Source organism: Ictidomys tridecemlineatus, chromosome 2 (assembly GCF_052094955.1).
Source record: "Ictidomys tridecemlineatus isolate mIctTri1 chromosome 2, mIctTri1.hap1, whole genome shotgun sequence".
NCBI classification, from domain to species: domain Eukaryota; kingdom Metazoa; phylum Chordata; class Mammalia; order Rodentia; family Sciuridae; genus Ictidomys; species Ictidomys tridecemlineatus.
In genome coordinates, this window is record NC_135478.1 from 117,307,285 (window position 1) to 117,331,247 (window position 23,963).

The window sequence follows — 23,963 nt, forward strand, 5'->3', positions numbered from 1 at the left end:
ATGATGCCCGGCATCTTCTTGTACACTTGTCAGTCATGTATATTTTCTTTAAAGAAACCTCCGCTCCAGTCCTTTGCCCAGGGTTTAATGACTATTTGGGGTATTTTTCTTGTTGAATACTAAGAGTTCTTTATATATTCTGGATACTAAGCCCTTAGAATACATAGGATTTACAAATATTTCCTCCTCTTCTGTGGGTTTGTCTTTTCACTTCTTGATAGTGCCATTTGATGGAGGGAAAAAATATATTTTTAATTTCGATGACGTCTCATTTATCTATTGTTCTTTGTTGCTTGTGTTTGGGGCGTGATTGCCGCCATATTTTTTTCTTTTTAGCTGAGCTCATATGCACTGAGCATCCTGCCAGAGGCTGTAGTTAATCCCACCTCCTGGGAAACACTGCCCCCATTTCATGATAAGTCTCACGGAGGTGAGGTGACTTGCCTCAAGTCACCAGGCAGCTGGGGAAGGTAGCCTGCCCACAGCCTGGCACCCTCCAGCCAAGGGGAGTGGACTCTGGGTCCTGCCCTCTGCAGACAGCTGCTAAGACTTCAAGACGCAGAAGGAATCCCACGTGCATGTGGCTCTTTGTCAACCAGAGCCGTTCCTATCCACTGGTCACTCCACAGACCTCTGTCCGGCAGCACCTCTGTGTGCAGGGTGCCGCCCCAGTGCCTGGCCGACTCAGAGAGCCTGTCCCCAGCCCCGGCTCTGGGGGTCTCCAACCGAGTGCACAATACAGTGTGCACATGAGCCAGCAGGGACCAAAGGAGACATTACTTAGGGACTGTGACAAGTGCCAGGAAATGAACTCTCCGCATGGACCCATGCAGATGAGTGGGGACCAGAGAGACATTAGAAATCAGGGTGAGAGGGGTGGCCACAAGGAAGGGTGTGCGGGGAGGAGGCGCGAAGGTGGGAATGAGGGGTGAGGATGGGAAAAGAGTCCCAGGGAGGAGTCCATGAAGGAGTCCCAGGGAGGAGTCCCAGGAAGGAGTCCCAGGGAGGAGTCCATGAAGGAGTCCCAGGGAGGAGTCCCAGGAAGGAGTCCCAGGGAGGAGTCCATGAAGGAGTCCCAGGGAGGAGTCCCAGGAAGGAGTCCCAGGGAGGAGTCCATGAAGGAGTCCCAGGGAGGAGTACCAGGGAGGAGTCCCAGGGAGGAGTCCATGAAGGAGTCCCAGGGAGGAGTCCCAGGGAACACCTCCAAACCAGCATCTGGAGCGTTGGGAGAGAACTGGGCTAAAGGCCGGGTCGGTCACTCCAGGCAGGTGAAGCAGCAAGTGCAGAGGCCTTGAGGGGGGAGGAAGCCATTGAGTCTGAGAAAGTAAAACGGGACCAGTCGGCTAAGCTGCGGAGAGGCTGGGCCAGGGGCAGCACCCACGTGGCTCAAGGTCCTCGGGTGCGACATGGGTGCATGAGTGGCGGACACCTGCGTGGATTCAGGCCCGGGCCGCTGTGTGGCGCACAGATGGCCGGAGATGCTCCGAGGGCCTCCGTGGCCACCAGGTGGCGCTCCGCCCCTCAGTGAGGGAGGCCTGGAGCCGAGGTACCAGGCTGCAAGTGTGGGCCGAGGCCGGAGCGCCCCGCGCCTGAGCTGCGCCCTTTACACGTTCAGTCCTCGCAGCGAGGTCCTGAACGCACCGTCCTGAGCCCCGTGCAAAACCAGCCGAGTCAGAATCTGCATTTCACACGCCCCTCGGGTGGCTCGTGGGCACATCATGGTTTGGGAAGCACCAGCTGTGTCACACTGACCCTGCACCCGCGGGCACAGCCTTGACGGCCTTCGGACTGGGCTCTGTCCGTGGTCCTGAAGGACGTGTGGACCTTTCTGGCAACTTTGGTGCCTATCACAGCAAAGTCCAGAGCAGAGAGGAGACCTACCCACCCACTCAGCTCTTCTGCTGTAACGGTATTCAGAGCTGAGTGCAGTGGCGCACACCTGTAATCCCAGCCGTTCAGGAGGCTGAGGCAGGAGGATCACCATCTCAAGGCCAGCCTCAGCAACTTAGCAAGGCCCTCAGCCACTTAGTGAGACCTTATCTGAAAATTAAAAAATAGAGAAGGGCTGAGGATGTGGCTGAGTAGTTAAGCACTCCTGTGTTCAATCCCTGGGACATCCCTACCACCACCACAAAAAAGCCTATTCAGTCACATAGTCATTCAACAAATACTCAATGAGCATTTGCTATATGTCCAGAAGAAAAAAAGAAAGATCAATTTCTCAATCGACAAACATTTATAAAGTGCTCAATATACTCCATGCACTCTGAGATCTGTAGAATATCACCATGAATTAGAAACAGGATGGAGGAGTAGCTGCAGTAACAGATTCCAGAGTCAAGCATCATGAGTTTGAGTCCCATCTACTCCACTTTCCTAGCCCTGTGTCCTTGGGCTAGTGGCTTATCACCTCTGGACTTCTTTTTCCTCTTTTACAAAAGGAATGGTTATTGTTTATTCAATATTTACTGAGCACATGCTACACATCGTGAACTCATTCAGGTGCCAGTGTACAAGAAAAGCCAAAATAATTATGATGATGGATTGGACTCAGGGGCCCTTGACCCCTGAGCCCCACCTGAGCCCTATTCTGTGTTTTATTTAGAGACAGGGTCTCACTGAGTGGCTTAGGGCCTCCCTGTGGCTGAGGCTGGCTTTGAACTCGTGATCCTCCTGCCTCAGCCTCCCCAGCTGCTGGAATGACAGGCGTGGGCCACCACTCCCTGCTGAAACCCACATCTTACAGAGACAAAAATGCAGAATGGAGAAACAGCTCCCCAGACAGCACATGACAAAACAGTTTCCTAAGAACCCAACATCTCCTGAGCATAAGAGTCAGAATGGCTCCTCATTTGTGAACTGAGAGAGCTGTGTACCTCTTTCTAGGGCACAAATCACTTTTTAATATTTCTTTATTACATTTTTATGATAAAAGTAATATATGGTTCTGCTAAAAAAAAATTTCAAGGAATTCAAAAGTGCAGAAGATAGAAGCAAATCACTTTTATATTCATGGTCTCAACCGATCCTGGCCAACAGCTCATTGAAATATGCACGACAGAATATTTTCTGTCTTGCTTTTTTTTTTTCACTTAAAAAATAGCGAGCATTTTCTTATGTTCGTAAGTGTTCTTTGAAAACACGGCCTTTGATAACCACCCAGAGAGAGTGTATTTATTCCACCAAACCCCTGTGAGAGGAGCCTGCGTTGTGTCTTGTTTCCTCAGAGAAGCAAAGCGGTGAGGTGCGCCCTCCTTCTTAAATCCACGAGCAAATCTCCAAACCTTTCATAGGATCCATTCCTAGAGCTGCATTTCCAAGGTCAGAGCACTTGAACCCACTCTCCCACCTTCCCGCCTCATTGCCCGTCTGAAAGGTCCTAACGTTTGCATCCTCGCTAGTCAGGGATAAGAGTGGCCTTTCTCGTGACTTTTACCATCTCCGGTTTTTATCCTGACCAATTAGGTGGATCCGCAGAGTTTAGACTGCGTCCTGTTATTATTCGTGAGCCTGCATGTTGTTGTGCGTCCTGAGTCACTGAGCTGGATGTCTGATCTTGTGAACTTTTTGTGTCCTTCTCCATTAACATTTATTTTGTTTTTGCGGTTGGTGGTGGATTTGTTGAGTTTTTTGTTGTCTTTGGTTTTCGGAAGAGGGAGGGGATTGAACTCGGTACCAGGGATTGAACTCGGGGCCCTCCACCCCTGCGCCCTACCCCAACCCCATTCTGTGTTTTATTTAGAGACAGGGTCTCCCTGAGTGGCTTAGCATCGCACTTTTGCTGAAGCTGGCCTTGAACTCGCCATCCTCCTGCCTCAGCCTCCCAAGCCACTGGGATGGCAGGCGTGCGCCACCGCGCCCACTGAATGAACATTGTGTGATTAAAAGTCGGGGCACAGCCAGCTCCGTGGAAAAGAGCCCAGATCGCAGTCATCCCTCCCATGACACACTCATGTCGGGGGTCCGGGCGTGGAGTGGGTCCATGCAACAGGATGAAGCCTCCTGGAGGAGCAGACTCTTCCACGCGTCCCCACAGGCACCCCAACTCCCGCCCGGGCTCTCCCGTGCTCCACCCAGGCTGAGGGGTAAGGGTGGGACACCCACGGCCTCCCTCTCTCTGCTCTCTGCCCGCCCACGTGGACCAGCCCCCTGCGGAGGAGCCGTGCACAACGCCACCATCGGCCGCGTCCTCTCCCCGAGTCACCCCGCCAACGCCAACGGAAGCCAGTTCTGCGTGTGGACCATCGAGGCCCCCGAGGGCCAGAAGCTGCACTTGCACTTCGAGAGGCTCTCGCTGCATGACAAGGACAGGTACGACGGAGGGCGGCACCCTGCCCCGCGCTCTCCCGGCTCCGGGGTTCGGGGTCCCCAGGTGGACAGAGGCTTTGGCCCACGGAGTCCGAGGAAGCGAGCGCTGGGGGGAGGGTGGCAGGGACCTCAGGGGGCATCGGCCGCCATGTCTTCCTCTCCCACATAAAGCGACCAACATGTGGCATGGCAGGAGACGGGGACGAGCCCAGGTCACACAGCAGGCGGGGGAAGGGAGGGAGGGAGGGACTCGAGGTCCCCACCCCTCAGGTCCCTTCTCCTGCCCCCTTTCGCAGTGGAACAAGGTGGGGACCGTCTCCCCAGCCCCTGCCCCGTGCCCAGCCAGGTGGTCGGCTCCAGGGAGAACAGGCGAAAAGCAGAGAGAAGTGGCGCCTGGGTTCCCAGCGGGGTGGGGAGGGACAACTAGGTGTGAGCACACCACAGAGCAGGGTTCAAGGGGACAGCCAGGAGACCCCAGGCACAGAGTCCAGGTCTGACCCCCTGCGCGCTCTGGCACCGTGCTCTAGGACTCTGTGGAAGTCTGGGACCTCCAGGGCTTAGACGTGGGTCTTAGGCGGGGCTCTGCGGGCAGCAGGCAGGATGTGGGGAAGCCGCCTACCTGGGAGGTGACGCTGTGGGTGCTCACAGGGGCTGGGAAAGTGAAGGGAGAAGCCTGGCTGGTGACAGCTGGGTTCTGAACACTGGGGACCTGTGGGGAGCAGCACGGTCCTGCTGGAGGGACCAGCCCTGCCTGCCACCTCTGAGCTGGGACGGCAGAGTCTCATGGGCGCTGGGTGGTGGGAAGCCAGCAGAACTTTCAGGGGCAATAGGAGCTCAGGGGATTTTCCATTTTTATGAGAAAAATAGCTAAAATACCACAGTATTTACTGGTTGTAAGAACTCAGAGGTCAGTAAAGCTCAACTTAAGAAATGGGACCTTCAGCCTGGTGCCATGGCACCAGCCTGTCATCCCAGCAGCTCAGGAGGCTGAGGCAGGAGGATGGCGAGTTCAAAGGCCAACCTCAGCAAAAGTGAGGCCCTAAGCAACTCTAGTCTGAGTGTTTTGAAAATACATTATGCCAACGCAGAGACCCTGTCTCTAAATAAATTACAAAGTAGGGCTGGGGATGGGCTCAGGGGTCGTGGGTCCCTGAATTCAATCCCTGGCACCAAAAGAAGAAAACAGAAATGGGAATTTGAGCTAGACCTTGAAAAGAGATTTGACTGAGGAAACTCAGAATTCCAGAGAAAAGAGTGTTTCCAGCATGAGCAGCTCAGGGGAGGGGAGGGGGAACCAAGGAAGGAAGTAGCAGCGTGTTGGGAGGGCACGTGGCGGAGGCTCTCACAGGACACAGAGCCCATGGGCTGGGCAGATAAATCACGGTCACCTACCGACAGCCTCAGAGAGTCCAGCTGCTTCTGTAGGGCACTGGGGGCCCCGGGAGGAAAGACATGAGGAACATTTCCCCAAAATGATGTCTTCCTGAACTCCCACCCGGTCCTGCGCAGCCCACAAGCACATTTGGGAGACACGGCGTGCTTGCCCTCTCCCCTCTTGGAAGGTCCTGATACACATCAGCCAACAAAGGCTCTGATAAGTTCTGCAGGAAGAAAACAGCTTTGTTCTGGCTTAACCCAGCGTTCCCCGGACCACCCGACCACAGACCTCAGAAGGCTCTGAGACAGACGTCCTCCCATCGCAGACCCCGGAGGGCAGGGAGCTGGCCAGGGGCTGTGTCCAGAAGATGGATGGATTCTGAGATCCCGGGGTCTCCCTCGAGAGCAGCCCATCTTGCCTCAGATCCCTTGAAAGAGGACTCCTGGCCCACAGCCCCCCCGAGATGTCAGGGTCAACAGGATGGGAGGACTGCAGAGACGCCCTCCCAGGTCCTGGGTGGCCCCTGGCCTGGACCATGGCCCCTCTCCCCAGCGCCACCGTCCTGCACACGTGGCAAAAGGAACAAACGGCAGCCCCCACCGGTGTGCGTCTTGGTGACATTAGAAATCCATCCGGGCAGCATCAAATAAAGCGTTTTTATGAGTCATAGTTAAAAAAAAGAAAAACACTCAAAGGACTAAAAATGCGTGTTTACGACTCCATAAAAGAGATTTACCTAATTCGCCGCAAGCCGCTTTCCTGCCCTGCCTCGGCACAACGTCTTTTCAAAACACTCAGACTAGCGGGCGTCAGGGGCGACGCGGTCCCACAAAAAAAATAAAAAATAAAAATAAAAGTCCAATGACAATAAAAAGGAGTCCCCACGTTTTGTCTTAACCCGGCTCCGTGCGGGGCGCTCTCTGCTGACCTGTCCCCAAAGCCCACCTGTGAGGAGGTCTGGGAGGGACTCTGGGATCCCTTCCTCCACAGCTGGGGACACGGAGGCCCGGGGGTGACAGGCTCCTGTGCGCCCCTGTGGGGACTGGAGCTGGGGACCCCTGACCCCCGCACCTTAGGAGATGAGGCCCCGGCGGAGCTCAGCGGGGACCCAGTGCCCAGGGAGCACGGCTTCCTCCTTCAGGACCGGCTCCCTGTCCTTTCTCGCCCAGGATGGCCGTCTACAGCGGGCCAACCAACGCCTCCGCCCTCCTGTACGACTCCCTCCGCGCCGAGAGCGTCCCCTTTGAGGGTCTGCTGAGCCACGCCAACAGCATCCGCATCGAGTTCACGTCCCACCAGGGCCCCGCGGCCACCGCCTTCAACATCCGCTTTGAGGGTGAGCCTCCCTGGGGCCTCCCCTTCTCCCGGGTGGTGGCCTGGGACCAGGGAAGGGCGCTGGGGCCCAGGGTCTGGGAGGGAGAAGTCCGGACCCCGAGGCCAGCCTCCCCCTGGGTTCCCGGAGGCGGATCTGTCAATCATGCCGCTGACCCCTTGCCGCCGTGTGTCCGTGCGCATGTGCGCACTGGGCCACCCGGCCACCCTGGGCGCACCCGGTATCACCTCTGCTTCGGATGAGAAACCTAAACTCATCCAAGGAACTCGGGGGACTTTCCCCGAGGCCAGCACTTAGGGAGATGGCAGCTGAGATTTTTGTCCTTAAGCATGGCTCTGTCCCACCCAGTGGGACCTCTTAGAATCCAGCCACCTCCTCCTGCAGGAAGAGTTAGCAAGGGCACCCGGCCCTGGGGCGCAGGATGCTCTGAGCCGCTCAGTGCTCTGCGGCCCCTTCCCACCCGGTGTCCCCCCACCGTGGTCTTGATCCTGGGGCCCTTTTTATAGTCTCTGGTGGCAGAGATCAGGATGCAGATGTGACGGGCCCTGGGAAGGAGACTCGCGGGACACAGGGAGGGACTCGTGGGACCCCAGAGGGCAAGGTTCTTGCCTGCGTTTCACATTAACTCACCTGAGCTGCCCCTTGTGCCCCACCCAGCCTTCGAGAAGGGCCACTGCTACGAGCCCTACCTGCAGAACGGGAACTTCACCACGTCCGACCCCACCTACAACATCGGGACCGTGGTGGAGTTCAGCTGCGACCCCGGCCACTCCCTGGAGCAGGGGCCCGCCATCATCGAGTGCATCAATGTGCGAGACCCCTACTGGAATGACACGGAGCCCCTGTGCAGAGGTGAGTGGGGCCCGGAGACCAAGGCCCCGGCTCAGAGGCATGGCCGGTCCATGTGCCAATTGTAGGATCGAAATCCTTTCCGGAGCCCACTGGCCTTTGGAACTGGGTTGCTGCTAGTCCTTGGGAAATTACAAAATGAATAAATGGTTTGTAGAGTGTTCCTCCCTCCAGCACAGGACCCACGTGCCCGGTGTGCTGGGCACATTGCCGCATGGATCTGAGCTCCTGTGGACTCTCTCTGCTTGTGCAGTGCACAGCCCACCAACAGTACAGGGCGACCCAGAATCTCAATAATAATGATAATGATAGTCGGTGTGCAGCAGTCATGTCACAGGTGCTCTGCCGAGGGCTGCATGGGCACTATGATCCATCCTCACTGCCACCCTGGAGACATGACCGGCCCCCATTTGCAAATATGAAATGTCATGGTCAGATGACATGCCTAAGAACACAGGGGGTAATCGGCACAGACCCGAATGGGACTCAGGTCTGTCTGTTCTCAGAGACCCCTGCTCTAGGCCCCTCTGGACACCATGGGCCTGTAGAGCCCTCCTCCACTGGCTCCAGGGGCCCGCCAAGGTCACAAAGCCAAGGTCACAAAGCCAGGCCAGCGACTCCTGGCAGGTGGAGTAACCTGTTGGCGTTGGAGTGGAGTCACAGCCTCAGGGCGATGAGGGGTGGTCCCTGTGTTAAACGTGCTGGTTCCACAGAGCGGGCTGTATTGGTGCCCGGCCTCTGCTGGGCTCCGAACCTCCCACCCTGGCAGACACTCAGAAGGTCTTCAAGGCTCCGGTCACCCCGAGTCTGCTTCCAGCCTCTCAGAGCTGGGACCTCCCACAGCAGCGGGAACCACACAGCAGGCCCCCTCCCTGGCTGCCCTGTGGCCTTGACCTTCCTGAGCTTCCTGAGCTCTGTCAAGGCTCTTCATGAGCTGAGGAGGCCAGCAACGGTGTCACCTCTGCTTTATGGAGGCTGGAGGCAGAGATAAGACTGGAGCCCCCTCCCCAACCTTTTTATGTTTTATTTAGAGACAGGGTCTCACTGAGTTGCTTAGGGCCTCACCTTTGCTGAGGCTGGCTTTGAACTCTCGATCCTCCTGCCTCAGCCTCCCCAGCGGCTGGGATGACAGGCGGCTCCATCTTGGGGGGGGGGGTCTCCAGGTGCTTAGGGGGAGGAGCTATGATGCATCAGGACCTTGGAGCTCTGTCCTTGGTGCTGAAGGGGCCCCTGCATTGCTAGGCCGACGCACACCAGCCTCCAGGAAAGAGGAGGGGGAGGGCAGCTGTCACTGTGTCACTCCACCTCTGGGGGGGAGGGACAGCCCGAGCCAGGCTGTGAGGGACGGACCCCCCCCCCGCAGCGCCCCACCGCGCTGGCTCCTCACGCAGTCTGTCTGTCTGTCTTTGCAGCCATGTGTGGCGGGGAGCTGTCAGCCGTGGCTGGGGTGGTGCTGTCTCCAAACTGGCCAGAGCCCTACGCGGAGGGCGAAGACTGCGTCTGGAAGATCCACGTGGGGGAAGAGAAGCGCGTCTTCCTGGACATCCAGTTGTGAGTGTCACGGTGACGGGGACCCATCCAGCCAAGTGGGGGGGCTGGGGAGCAAGCGCTGTCCACCCGTACTAACCAAGTATCTATCATGTGCCGGGACTGTGCGAAGGACAGGCGTCCCCATGCAGAGTCCCTGTCCCCAGGAAGGACATGCTACCAAGGAAACAGATACTTTAAATGAACAAAGGCACAAAAAATTGCACACCGTGACCCTCATAAGCAACGTAAGGAAAGGTTCTATGAGGTTCTATGTCGGGAGTTGATATAAAGATGAAGGACAGAAAAAGCTTCCCCAGGGATCCGACAGGAAAATTCAGAACTGAAGGATGAGTAGGAAGGGAACAGACTGTGCAAAGGCCCTGTGGCAGGATCAGGCCTATTATGTTCAAAGGACTACAGGGTCTGTGTGGGCAGAGAGAGGGGGACACTATACCACATGCTCAGTGTCCTTCAGTGCTTTAATTTCCTGTCCATCTCCTTCCAGATCCTCTCTGTCAGGGGTCTGGTCTGACTTCTCTCTGTTTCCAGAGTCTAATGCAGAACTGGATACATAATAGGTGCTCAGGAAACGATTGCTGAATAGGAGCGTGTTTAGTGAATGGGCTTATTGACCTCAGGTCCACTTCCTGTACTCCGTGGGGTGACCACTAGATGCTCCATCCAGAATGTTGTCCCCAGCCCTGCAGGGAGTCAGGAGACCCCTACCCTGTGCAAGACACCACGGGCCATGGCTCTAGAGATAGCTCTCGGTCTCACAGAGAAACCGGCCTGGGAGCCCCGAGCTAGCAAGGAGCAGAGCTGAGACCCGAGCTCTGTGGGTTCTCGGCCCCGCGCTTTCCACTGCCCTGTGAGGGGACAGACCCAGACGGCGGTGTCCACAGGAGGCCCAAGAGGAAGACCTCCCGACAGGCCAGGAGGGGGGCGGCAGGGGCCTGGGGGCACTGTCTGGCAGAGCGGGGGCAGGCGGAGAGCACGGCAGTGGGAAGATCGCTGTCCACTGTCTGGAAGCTGCTCCTGGAGGCAGTAGACGCGGAGGCAAAGACTCGCGAAGTTGACCCCCACGGACCTGGGGCCTGCGCAACCCGGGGGCCAATCCCGGTCCTTCACCTCCCACCGCAAGACCCTGGGCCCCTCCCTGCGCCTCCGTGTTTCCCGCCGTCGTGGGGACCTGGGGACCTGGGGCCTGCGGCTGCCAGAGCCCACGGCTCAAGTCCAGCCCCACCTCGTCCCCGGCCCCGAGGGTCTGGAAGGGGACCCCCACCCACCAGCTGAGGCGTGTTCTCAGTGTCTGCCCGGAACCATCCCAACAGCAGGTGCCAGGAGGGCCCCGCGGCTTCTGTTGAGCAGAGTGGCTGGACTGTCTCTGGGTGCCAGGGAACTGGATGACCTGGCAGGTGGTGAGGGAAAGGAAATGTCCCCCAGACGCCAGGGACATCTGCAAAGGCCAGAAGTGAGAAAGGGTGTGGCCACTTAGTGACTCTGGAGGTTGGTGGCGGTTACAGAGAGAAAGCATCCAAGGAAAGCCCTGGGGTCTTCTTAGCCCAAGATCCAGGTAGAAATCTAAAGCTGCTTTCTCTCAGGAGCCTGCTGTGGCTCCCTATTGCCCTCCTGGTATCTATGAATTTATGGTTCTGGTTTATGAACTTCTCCTTGCCCTGGGAAGTTCCTGGGTGAGCCACCCAGGTCTTTAGACAGAAGAGCTCTACTCAGTTCCCGGGTTCTTAGGTTTCCTTGAAGAGGACCCCACCCAGCCCCAGGCCTCTAGGAACTCTCGGAAGCTTGTCCTTTCTGCTTGGGTTGGCCACACTGACCCTCAGGAGGCCTCCCAGACTGGCTCACGTGTCAGAGGGGAAACAGGAAAATGGGAATCTTGCCTTCAGCCCGGCTGGGCATCAACTATTCAATCAACCTTCAGCTCGACCCCGGGTTGGGTTCATGTCCACTGCGCACACGCCACGGGGGGCCTTGAGTATTGCAGCCGGGATCCTCTCCAAAGCCAGCCACAGCAGAGCCGCACCGACCCTTGCAGACCTTTTCTCCTGGAATATTTGGGCAACCCTGGACGGGAGCATTGGCTGGGAGAAAGCATCCCTAGCCCCCTCCCTCCGTGTCCTGACCCCCGTGTCCTCCACAACTCGGGACCGACCTGTGCCCCTCGGCACGTGGCCAAGGTCTGGAGGCTCCCAGTCATGACTACTGGGAGATGCCCCCGGCTTCCAGGGGGTAGAGGCCAGGGATGCTGCTCAGCATCCTGCACTGCACAGGACAGTCCCCACCACAAAGAATGAGCTGACCCAAAATGTCGACCAGCGCTGAGGTGGAGGAACCCTTGGATGTGCTGAGTCTTGCAGGACAGAGGCAAGATGAGCAAAGACGAAGGAGAACTGTGCTCCACCCTAAAACAGCACATGTCCACGATGACAGGGCCGGGGAGGGCCCCCGTCGTGAGGATGCACGCCACAGGGGACAGGGGTCCGGGAGGCCCTCCTGGTTGTGGACAGTGACTGTCAGTGCCTGTGCTTCAGTTATAATCAGTCACTATCTATTGAGGACCTACTATGTGCAAGGCCCATGAGCTGTGGTGAACGTGAACATCCATCTGTAGAGGTGATGGTTACGTGAATTAGAGCTGATGTGGGTGCAGCTAAAGGCAGAGGGTGATTTCCCAAGTCACAGGTGGTGTCTGAGCAGCATGTCCTACCATGTCCGGCAAGTTCTCGGCGTGTCGTCTTTGGAGACTGAAGATGGAGGACCTTTGAGTACGGCAGATATTACCTTTACCACTTTATGGGTTGGGCAATGATAGCACAGAGAGGTGAAGTGACTCCCGTGGGTCACACAGCTAGTAAAGGCCTTTGTGTTCACTGATTGGACAGGCTGTCGGGGGTCTAGGACCTTGTTCCAGGGGTGATGCAGGAAGGTTCTGGGCCTGCAGGAATTCAAAGTTCAGGAAGGGAGGTCAAGCCAGACACAGACCACCCAGGGGACATAGTCAGAGCGCTGTGGCTTGGAGGGAAAGAGGCAGAGGGTCACCACACTTATCTCCGTAGATTGTAGAAATACCACAGAGAGGTTGACCTCCAGGAAGAATTGTGTGTGTGTGCGGGGTGGGGTAGCGGGGGCCCTCGACCACTGAGCCCCGTCCCCAGCCCTATTTTGCATTTTATTTAGAGACAGGGTCTCACTGAGTTGCTTGGGGCCTCGCCAGTGCTGAGGCTGGCTTTGAACTCAATCCTCCTGCCTCAGCCTCCCCAGCTGCTGGGATGACAGGCGTGGGCCTCTGTGCTTGGCTCCAGAAAAAAATCTTGAAGAGTGTCAGTGGCCAATCTGGAAAGGGGACAGCATTTCAGGAAGGGATTATAAGAGCCAAGGTCTGAAGCTTGAAAAGAATGGCCCTTAGCGAGGGGTGGTGCCCTGAGTGGCAGTGTTTATCAGAATCACCTGCCTCCAATTAGTGTTGGAGGTGGGAAGGGGGTTCATGGTCTTGGATGAGCCAGAGCCCCCCAGGATAGACCACACCTCCCTACCCCATCACAGACCTCCCAGCTCCATCAGGAAGATGTCTGCTGCCCAGAGGGGGCCTGAACCTTGCCAATACTGAAGGATTTCGTAATTTCCCCCCGCCCTCTCTCTCTCTTTAAAACAAGGGAAGGAGAATAAGGAACTAAGGAATTATTGGTAAAAACATCATAGAATGGAAAATCTGGGAAGTGCCCAGAGAGGGGAGGTGACTCCCCAAGCATCACACAGCAAGTTAGAGTTAGCACCAGAAAGACAACCTGATGTGGCTGCAAAAGCTCATCACAGGGGCCTCTCAGCACAGGGACCCCAAGCTTGGAGAAGTCACATGGCCAGGGAGACCAAGTTACTAGAGTCAAAGAGCTTCATTTGAGTCTTGATCCTGCTGCTCCCTGGCTTTGTGGCCTTGGGCAGGTTCTGCAGACGGAGCCGCTGTCCTCCTCCCAGTGGGATATCTTATCCAGCTTACCCCGTGACGGGCAGCCCCCCCCCCCCGTGAACACCTGCTGAACAAGGGAGATGGCGGTTCTGTGTGGAGGCCTAAAACAGGCAGATAGTAAGCACAGCCACCGTTTGCACCCACACTCTGCGGGATTCATGCTAATACTCAGCCTGCGTTACGCCGTTTGTGGGAATGATGGTCCCAAAAACCAGGGCCTGTCATCCCCCGAGTGTGTGCCATGTGCCAGTCACCACGTGAAGTCCCTGTGTGATCTCATTTAACTCTCCGCCTGGTGCCGATACCCTGGACGTATCTATGCCGTGCCACGGTGACTTCTCCCTGGCTAACAAGTGGCCTTCTCCTTCCCCCCACGTCACAAGTGGCCCCAGAGTCGGTGCCACAGAAGAGCAACGTGTGTCACTGCCCAGGAGCCCACAGGTCAGCAGGGGGTCCTTGGCTTGGCTCGGGGGAAGCGACTGGCTGGACACGGGTGGGTCTGGGCTGGCCTCGCCCAGGAGCTCGGCGGTGAGCTGACGTCCAGATGGTCTACGCTGGCCAGGAGCGGGTGGCCCTGTGCTACACGAGTCTCCAGGGGACACGCGGAAGCACCCGAGGCCTCTGCGGCCCTGCCCACACACGCGCCACGGAGCCGCCCTGCCGAGGCCCCACACAGGCTGACGGGCACAGGGGCCACCTCCCCTGCTGATGGGGCCTCTGGAACTCAGTTTGTGCACCTGGAGGCGGGGGTCCCAGGGTGGGGGCGGGTCCCCACGCCAGCTCTACACACTTGAGGCAGCTGGTGACCAGAAGAGGGAGGAGCCGGGACCCGCCACGTGGGGAATTTCTGGAAGGGACACGGCCATGGTCCATCTGTGGCGGCCCTGACGCCTGCAGAGTCCAGGTGTGAGCAGAGTGCTCCTAAGTCCTTGCAGCTCCCGACGGGTCTCTTCCCTGCGGTTAGATGAGGGTGGCGGGGAATGGGGGTCCCCGCTTCCCAGAGAGGTCCTGGAGGGGTTCGGCCTCCGCCATGGTGATGGACTTCCGTTTTACCATGTGTAGCTTCTGGGATTTTCATCTGGGAAAACTGAGACCCAGGTTGAGGAAACGATCGGACACAGTCACAGATCAAAGAAGCAGCAGAAGCAGATGAGACTTCTCACCTCCCAAGGAGAAGTTTCACCTCCACACCACCCTCTCGAGCCCCGCCTTGCCCTCAGCAGGGTGTGTCCTTCCTCACAGATATTTACAAAAAGAAAAGGGCAAAGACGCTCTTTTAACTGGATCCTTGGCACTGACCATCTCACGTACAGCTCCCCGCCGTAGGATTCCCATTCCACCACTAAGAATGCTGAGACTCAGAGAGGTTGAGACACTTCCTCAAGCTCATCCAGCAAGTGTGGAATTGGAACCCAGAGTCCACTGCCTCCTGGGATGCGGCGGACGGTAGCCAGGTGGGGAAGCCTGACTTCCTCCTAAGTACGGCAGGAGCTGCCGGCTCTTCCTGGTTGGCTGCGCTGGGTGTGACATCTCAGCACCCACCTTCCCTGAGCTCCACCCTGGGGGCTTTTCTGAGTGGGCTGTGGCTCTCCTCCTGCTGCCTGGTGGCACCTGCTGGGCTCCCAGCAACCTGGTGCCTGTCCCCATCCCCAGAGACTCTGAGGGCCTGGTCGGGCCTGGAACTTTGAAATCACCCCGAGGTCCGCTGGGCGGGGACTCGGTTCTGAGCCTGCTGTGGCGGAGCGTGGGTAGACGGGGAGGGAGGAAGGACGCAGGGAGCCATTGGTCTGCATCAGAGACCACCTTCCTCCGCAGCATCTTACAGGAGCCCCGGGGCCTCAGAACTTGGGGCTCTGGGGCTCAGTTTCCTCATCTGTATAATGGGACTGATGACACTTTGTCTGACCGCTCTGCCATGTGGTTGAGGAGATCGGAGGAGAAAGTGGATACAAAGGAACCCTAAACAGATCTGTGCAGGTCTTCAAGAAAAGAAAGGCAAGTGTTCTATGGCACCTTCATTTATGGGTTCGGGTTCTCTTTTTCCCCCTAGTTTAAATCCTACCGTTATTTCATCATCATCTCCACAGCCCGTAGAGACCCTGCCTGCAGTGCAAGATAGTGTTCGTAGGAAAATTATCTGAGTTCTCTGAACCTCAGTCTCTTCTTCTGGAAAAATGGAGATAAATCCTCCCATCTTCATTCATTTAAATAGCATTCCTCTCCCCTGTGCCAAGCCCTGTGCTGCTCCAGGGCAGGGGTGAAGGGCCTCTGTGGTCGCTGACACAGGCAGATGGGGTCTGGTAGTTTGTCGCTGTGGCTTTTCTAGAACCCAGACAGCAGGTGTTTGGATCTGGTGTGCTCAGGAGTGCCTCTGTGCGCCTGTGTGGAGTGGCCATGGGCCTCCCTCACCTGAGAGTCTCGCGGAATCAGGTTTTGGAGTATTTGAATGCATGCATGATGAGATGTCTTAGGGGACCTGAGTCTAACTCGGAATCCGTCTGTTTCATGCACACTCTCACACATGGGCTGACGGGGGTTTTACGTGGTATTTTTATATTTTATCTGGATTTTGGCTTTGATTCATCATCACTTGAGTGGGATTGCCCAGTGTGGCCTCACGCTGGTGTTCAAGGAGCCTTGGATGTGGGGTGTTCCTATTAGGCCACTCACCCCGAGGTTCTTGCAGGGTTCGCCTGAGAACAAGCTGATGGTGAAGTACTAGGAACCGCCCCTGGCACCCAGGAGCCTTGTGAAGACTGTGGCTAGTTATTCTATGGCTGCAGATGCAAGGTGGGGCCGGGGGCCCAGAGTGACCTTGAAATGATAGGAAAACCTCTCAAGTGGAGAAGTGGGGAGACAGCCCCCAGGGAGAGGGGCCTGCATTGGGCATAGCCGCGCAGGGCAGATCCAGGAGCTGCGCGAATCTGCAGATGTGTGGGAAGGGGCCGACCCAGCTGTGACCTCCTGGGAGAGAAGGCTGAGTCGCTGGGCGTGATTCTGTGGGCGGATTCCCTCTCCCCCGTCCACAGTCCAAATTCTATTACAGACTAATTCCCCTCCCCCTTAAAAAAAACTGCAAATAAATTGGTTTGCCTTTTACACTCGGCTTACTCTGCGCAAAATAATGTCCATGAAATTATAAGTCTGATGTGAAAGCCAGCTATTTATACGTTTAGTGCATTCGCATTTATGAATGCAGACCCATCGAATATTCTAGAACGTGATGGTCTGCACAGAGCCCGACCGTGAATCCACCGCGCGCAAAACCTTTTACAGGCAACAGCAAGGGTGAAGCGTGTGTTTGGAAGGAGTCAAGAAAGGCAGCGGGGGGCGGGGGTCTGATCCTGGTTTCCTCCGTCGCTCTCTGAGGACTAACGAGTCCAGCTCGTGGTGAAGGAACCTCACCTGCCGCCTCGCCCCAGCTCCAGGCTCCTGGTTGGTGGCCAGTCGCTGTTCGCACCTGCTGCGGGGCAGGTGGGTCTGCGGGGCGCCGGGCACACACTGCCCTCTGCCGGCCACGTGGAGCATTGCTTCACTGGCGAGGGGTCTGGCTGGTCTGGCAGATGTGAATTTGCATTCGATTCTCATGTTGCCTGGCCCGAGACCGCAGTGGAAGCAATGATGATGGTCCCTTGGGCGGTTCGTATCCTCTTTGAAGAGGTAATGCATTCACACGATTCCAAATTCAAAGGTACAAAAGAGCCTTGTGTAAAAATTAAGTTTCCCACTCTCCCCCAACCACAGCCCCCCTCTGCGGTTCTCCTCCCTGGAGGCGTCCACCCAGCTAATTTCTTATGTGTCTTTCCCCGACTCTTTTTCAAACAGTTCAAACACAGAAAAATCGCTTGTCCACCAAAATCAAGTCACCCAGACAGAGGACGCGTTTACTACTGACTTTATCCATTCCTAGGCACACCCAAGATGAGAATATAAACCAAACAAAGATCATCAAATCAGCCAGGCACGGTGGTGCACATCTGTCATCCCAGGGGCTGGGGAGGCTGAGGCAGGAGGATGGTGAGTTCCAAGCCAGCCTCAGCAAAAGGGAGGCCCTGAGCAGCTCAGTGAGACCCTGTCTCTAAATAGAACACAACTTAGGGCTGGGGACGGGGCTCCGTGGTGAGTGCCCTGTGGGAAAGGCGGGTGCAGAAGCCAACAGCAGAGCCCAGCGCCTCCCCCTGCGGCCGCTGGGTGTGCGCTGTCCCTTCCTTCTGGGGGACAGCGCTGCGTTTCTCTAGATCTTCTGGCCACTCTAAGTGCCACTGAGTCTGATGATGATGTGACTGCAAGTGTGACTCACCTTTAGAACCCCCCTCCTGGGCAGGGTTCTCCAGCTGGACACGAGGAGGGCGGCTGCTCTCTTCCCGGGGAGGGGACAGGCGCTCTCTTGACCGACTGTTAGTCTGAGAGATGGGGTGCTGGGGCTTCTCCCTCTGCTGTGGGGTGGTCAGGGGGACCCGGCCTCCTGCTGGAGACCTTTGGAGAGGACTTTGTGTTGGCTGTCCACACTGGGTGCTCAGCTAGACCCGGGGGACGTGGATCTAGCCCAGCAGCCTGTCCCTTCAGTGGACCAGCCAATTCTCCGGCTTCCCCTACGGAAGCTAGTGACGGGGAGGCTGTCACTGAAGAGAAGCCTGAATGGTGGTAAACGAGGCCACTGCTGCCCTTCCAAGCCCTGTAGACCTGGCCACCATGTCCCATGATGACCTCCTAGTGATGTCCCTGTCCCTGTCACCTCCTGAGGCCTTCTCTGGAACCACCCCAGTCAGAGTGCTGGGGACTCGGGAATCGGGCAGCATCCCTCACCCAGCCAGGGATGGAGTGGGAGGGTGAGACCCCAGCGCCCCCTCCCCAGCTGTGTCCTCTCCACCTCCCAAATTCCTGCAGGACGGAGCCCCGTGCACGGGTGGGAACTGCCCGTTCAGGCACTGGGCCACGACTCCTTCCATGGGCTCCCAGATCAGCCAGGGCCCACGGAGCACACGTCTTGGCTCGGATTCTGCCCCCAGGAAAATCCACAGCCAAGTTGCTCCTTAGGAAGTGGAGATGCTCACCCCCGCAGCCTGCTCTTGGCTGAGGCCCCGCTGCTGAGCTCCGGGACAACAGGGGCACATGGCGTAGCTGGATGCTCCTGTGGATGGAGGGCATGCGCATGGGTCGGGTCTCTCTATTGACATCCTGGATCAGCTCATTCTTATGACAGTAGGGGACGGTCCTGTGCATTGGAGGATGTTTAATGATGTCCCTGGGCTCAACTCAGCAATGGTGCCCATCTGTAAGGACACCGTGTCTCCCAATATTACCAAATGTCTCCTGGGGACAAAACTACTCCACATGAGAACCACCGACATGACTCACCTGGTGTCATTCGACATCACAGGGATCTAAAGAGAGGAGAATAGTGGTGGGGATGGAGGTGGGGATGGGGAGGTGGTCATGTGATGGTGACAAGGAGGATGGTTAGAGTGATGATGATGATGATGGGAATGCAGTGGGGATGGTGGTGGTGATAGTGATGGCGGTCATGGTCATGGTCATGGTGATGGTGATAATAGTGATGGTGGTCATGGTCATGGCAGTGATGGTGGTCATGGTCATGGTGATGGTCATGGTGATGGTGATGATGGGTATAGTGATGTCATGGTGGTGATAATGAAGATGATGGTGATGATGATGGTGGTAGTGATGATGGTGATGATGGTGGTGATAATAATGGTGGTGGTGGTGATGGTGGTGATGGTGATGGTGGTGGTAGTGATGGTGGTGGTGATGGTGATGATGATGGTGGTAGTGATGATGGTGGTGATGGTGGTGATGGTGATGGTGGTGGTGATGGTGACGGTGGTGGTGATGGTGGTGATTGTGGTGGTGGTGGTGATGATGGTGGTGATGATGGTGGTGATGGTGGTGATGGTGGTGATGATGGTGATGGTGGTGATGGTGATGGTGGTGATGGTGGTGATGGTGGTGATGGTGATGGTGGTGATGATGGTGATGGTGGTGATGGTGATGGTGGTGATGGTGGTGATGGTGGTGATGGTGGTGATAATGATGGTGGTGGTGGTGGCGGTGCTAATAATGGTGGTAGTGGTGGTGGTGGTGGTGGTGATGGTGGTGATGGTGATGGTGGTGATGGTAGTGGGTGATGGTGGTGATGGTGGTGGTAGTGGTGATGGTGGTGATGGTGGTGATGGTAGTGGGTGATGGTGGTGACGGTGGTGATGGTGATGGTGATGGTGGTGGTGGTGGTGATGGTGATGGTGGTGGTGGTGGTGGTGATGGTGGTGATGGTGGTGGTGGTGGTGATGGTGATGGTGATGATGATGGTGATGGTGATGGTGGTGGTGGTGATGGTGGTGATGGTGGTGGTGATGATGGTGGTGATGGTGATGGTGATGGTGATGATGATGGTGATGGTGATGGTGGTGGTAGTGATGGTGATGATGATGGTGGTAGTGATGATGGTGGTGATGGTGACGGTGGTGGTGACGGTGGTGGTGGTAGTGGTGGTGGTGATGGTGGTGACGGTGGTGATGGTGGCAGTGAAGGTGGTGGTGATAATGATGGTGGAGGTGATTGTGATGAAGGTGTCCATGAGGGAACTGGAACATAATGACATGACATTCCTATGACCTGATGGCACATGCCCAGGTGCTAACAGGGACCTGGATTGACCCACGACCTCTGGCTCCTTTCCCCCTCCCCGCCTAGCAGTGGAAAGGCCCATCACAGGAAGGGGACTTTGGGAAGATTGCATGCCACCATCACAGTGAGGAAGCAGAGGGTCCACCCGGGCCTGCTGGTCCCCAAGCCAGGTGCCCTCCAGCGTGCTGCCCCTTCCTCTCTGGTGGAGAAGACGGAGTGGTAGCAGGGCCTCAAACGCCAGCCGTGGGCCCCCTTGAGGGTGCGCTACTGCACTAGGTCATGGAAGGGATGACAGAGTGGACCCAAGGGCACTCCCGCCCGCACTGCTAGCCGCCATGGCTGCTGTCGGCTTGGAGCCTCTCCCCTCGCCCGGCCCTGGCCGGATCCAGCATCTCCCCGAGCCTGGGTGCTCGAGGTGCCTGGAGCCACAGTTCTGCCCTCAACCCGACTTTCCAGCAGCTCTTTCCTATCAAAGCATTTCTCAAGCGCCTACTGTGTGCCGGAAGGTGGTGACTCAGCATTTCCACACAGCAGGGTCAGGGGCTGCCGTCCAGGTGAACACCGGCAGGGGCCACGCAGGGTCCAGCCCTGGGCGGGCAGGCACAGAAGGAGGGACAGAGAGCGTTCCCCGGGTTGGGGAGCCCTTGTGAGGAATCCTGAGGTGCCAGAGGAGGGTTTGGGGTGAGTGAAACACAGCCCTGCTCCCCAGAGCAGACTTCGGCAGGGTCCTTGGGTTTCTGCTGTCTTCTGGCCACTTGCAGCACCAGCGCTGGGGCCTGCCGCCCTCCTCCCCCTCCCAGCCACGCCCACCCCCTTCCAGAGCCCTTCAGCCCCCGGGCCCTGAGCTGGGCTCCTTACGCCCTTCTCGGTCTCAGCCCCTCAGAACCCTGCGGGCCCCCCCGCGCCCCTGTCCCAGGAGCTCCACCAGGACCCTCACCGGCCGTCTCCTCCCTGCCCCCTACTGGGCCTTCTCCCGCCCACAGCCCCCCAACCTCCAACTCTCTTATACCCTCGGGTTTGGAGCACGCATCGCCTCCCCCAGGAAGGCCTCCGTGATGCCCCCAATCCCAATGAGCCGCCCTCCTCTGCTCTCCTGGGGATCCTGACTCCTGCCCGGAATCCCTGGCTTATAAGTCGAGATATACCCAGGATGCCTCTGGGTGCAGCTCGGAGCCTAGCACGTAGTAGGTGCTCAGAAAATGTCAGGGAGGGGAGAAGGAGAGAAGAATGATGTAAGAGAGAACAGAAAAAGCAGAGTACAAAGAAAGGAACCCACAGATCTGTGTGCAGGTTTGGGGGGGGGAACCGCATGTCCTGGTCCCCTCTGCGGTCCGCGCCTGCGTCACCCCCGCGTCGCAGTCTGGGGCCTGACATGGAGCACATCTTAGGAAACGATGTGTTCCCTTCAAAAGTCAACCGGACGCTCATGGCTGCCCCCTCTCTGCCCTCGCAGCCTGAACCTCAGCAACAGTGACATCCTGACCATCTACGATGGCGACGAGGTCACGCCCCACATCCTGGGGCAGTACCTTGGGAACACCGGCCCCCAGAAACTCTACTCCTCCACACCGGACCTGACCATCCAGTTCCACTCGGACCCTGCCGGCCTCATCTTTGGAAAGGGTCAGGGATTTATCATGAACTACATAGGTAGGTGTCTCGGATTTCTTCTTTTTTTTTTTCCTTTAATAATGGTTTCCCTAGATAGACCTGTTAGAAAGTTTTGTGCCAAGGAGATTGTTAAGATATCGGTACAGTCAATCTGTATGTTTTTTTAAGAATCTGGGCTAGGGTTTGAGTCTCAGTACTGTCATCAATGGCTGTGTGACCATGGGCAAGTTACTGACCCTCTCTGAGCCCCCTTTTTGTCATCTGGGAATATGGGAATAGTGGTGACCGGGTTTCGTCTGGAGTCAGCTGAGATTGTGCATCTCAACAGCTCCGCTCCCATATCTGTACCTTCTCAAAACACACGCTTCAGCTTCTTGCCTGAATCTGAGGCTCGGCTCTCCCTAGGATCTTTCGCCGCTGCCACCCTGTGGGACAGGGACAGTTCTACGTCTCCCACTTCATGTACTTTGGGCCCTAGAGACGCAAGAGGCGTCTGCCTTGATCCTCGGAGGGGCTGCCTGCCCTTCCTCTCCTGCTCATCTTGAAACAAAGCCAAGAAGCACTCTGCTGTACCACTCAAGCTATGTCCCATGGGACCATCCTTGTCCCTCCCCCGTCACCCGCCCTCCCTCCTTAGTGGCTCCATCCTCAGTCCCAGCTCAGCCTCTAAACCCGGGCTCCATCCTGGCCTCCGTCCTCTCCTGCCTGTGCTCTCCTCCAGGTGGAAACGGCACCGTGTCCCAGGGACCTCTGGTGGGCACTTCCTGCCTTGACCGTGAACTTGACCACACAGCTCCCTGGGACCCCATCTCTCGAATGTCTCCTGGGCTCAGACCTAAGGTGGCCGGAGGGAAGGGTCTCGCTCCTGACCCACCAGCCACCACCACAGGCGTGCTCCGTGCCCGGAGAGGGGACCTTGCTTCCTCTCCCCCACGTCCACCCACCGCTCAACCCCACTTCTCCATGTGGCGCAGACCCACCCCACGCCTCTCCTCGGCCCCCACCCACCGCCTGCCCTCCTCCCTGCGGTGGGGAAGCTGGGCCACCGTGAGGTCCCAGTGAGCCTGGCCCTGGGAGGGACGTCAGGAGCACAGAAGATCTGGCCCGATCCTGTGGTGTCACACAGCCCGGGACCAGGGAGGACGAGGGACTCCCCCATCCAGGCACAGCCGGGGCCAGCCCTCTAAGCTCCTCCAGCAGAGAACCTGGGGCCACCGGGTCCATCAGGACCTGCCCTCCGCAGACATCGGAGGGCGGTGGGTCACACCTGCAGGTCCCAGCAGGCAGGATCCAGCCAGTGACCGGAGCCAGGGCCGGTCCCTCCCGGAACCACAGTGGCATCGTCATTCCCAGAGTGCATGGGGAGAGGAGGGTCCTTCCCACCCAGCCCCGGTCCACCACCACGTCACCAGGGACGCTCTGGCCCGAGCCAGTGTCCACGTCTCGAGTTCCTTCGCGCCCTTGGCCTGGGACTCACCCGCCCCCCCTCACCTGCGTGGCCTCCCTGCACCATTGCTGGCCTCTGAAGCACAAGCCGCTCCCTGACCAGCTCCAGCCTGCTGTGTGCTAAAATGCGGTCCCTGCCTTCATCCTCCCCAGCTGGGGACAGTTTTCATTCTCGCCTGCTACGCGTCCCGACTCAAAGACGCTAACACAAGTATCGACCTTTTGTCACGCTCCTCCAGGGCCCTGTTGGCCTTGATTGCGCTGCTAAATGTCGTCAGAGTGCGACTGCAGCCAGACCTGTGAGTCCCGCCTCGGGCGCATCAGGGGAGGCTCAGCTGGCTGTCGGGCCAGGTGCCCTGGGGCCAGCTGGGGGGCAGCTGGTGGCTGGGTCCAGGCTGCTCCTCAGACCTCCCCTCCCCCGGCTGAAAGACGCGCTGGTGGCTGTGCCCACCTCCCCTCGGGTGCGGAGTCCACCCTGGGGAACCACGGTCAGCCTGATGGCACACGTCCCCCCCTGTCGGAGGCTGATGGAGGTCAAGGGGGCAGTGTGGCTGAACTTGAGACTTAGACGTGTGTGACACTTTACGGTTGACAAGTGGACACACACACACACACACACACACACACAATTTCATTTCACAGGAAATGTGGTGTCTCTGACTTCCAGGGAGTTTTGCTCACCAAGATCTCTTGAAATCTCCTGTAGGCCGGCTCCTCACTGGGCACCGGGATCTGGGAATGAGCAGAATCCTCTCCTGCCCTGAAGGAGAGGTGGTCCCATGAACCCCAATGTCAAGGTCAAGCACAGAAGGGGCTAGCACGGATGGTGGGGATGCTTCCCAGGAGACATGCAGCCTGACCGGTTTGGGTAACCCAAGAGAGAG

The 23,963-nt window shown here is 57.5% G+C and overlaps 1 protein-coding gene across 6 annotated transcripts in view; it reads left to right on the forward strand.

Moving 5' to 3' along the window:
* Positions 1–23,963, forward strand: part of Sez6l (seizure related 6 homolog like) — a 161,968-nt gene that overhangs the window by 113,029 nt on the left and 24,976 nt on the right. For all 6 annotated transcript variants that reach the window (XM_078039643.1, XM_078039637.1, XM_078039638.1 and 3 more), the window contains exons 6-10: positions 4,146–4,311; positions 6,856–7,022; positions 7,677–7,871; positions 9,281–9,419; positions 21,476–21,672. In XM_078039643.1, the coding sequence (XP_077895769.1) occupies positions 4,146–4,311; positions 6,856–7,022; positions 7,677–7,871; positions 9,281–9,419; positions 21,476–21,672 (864 nt within the window). The remainder of the gene's footprint in view (positions 1–4,145; positions 4,312–6,855; positions 7,023–7,676; positions 7,872–9,280; positions 9,420–21,475; positions 21,673–23,963) is intronic.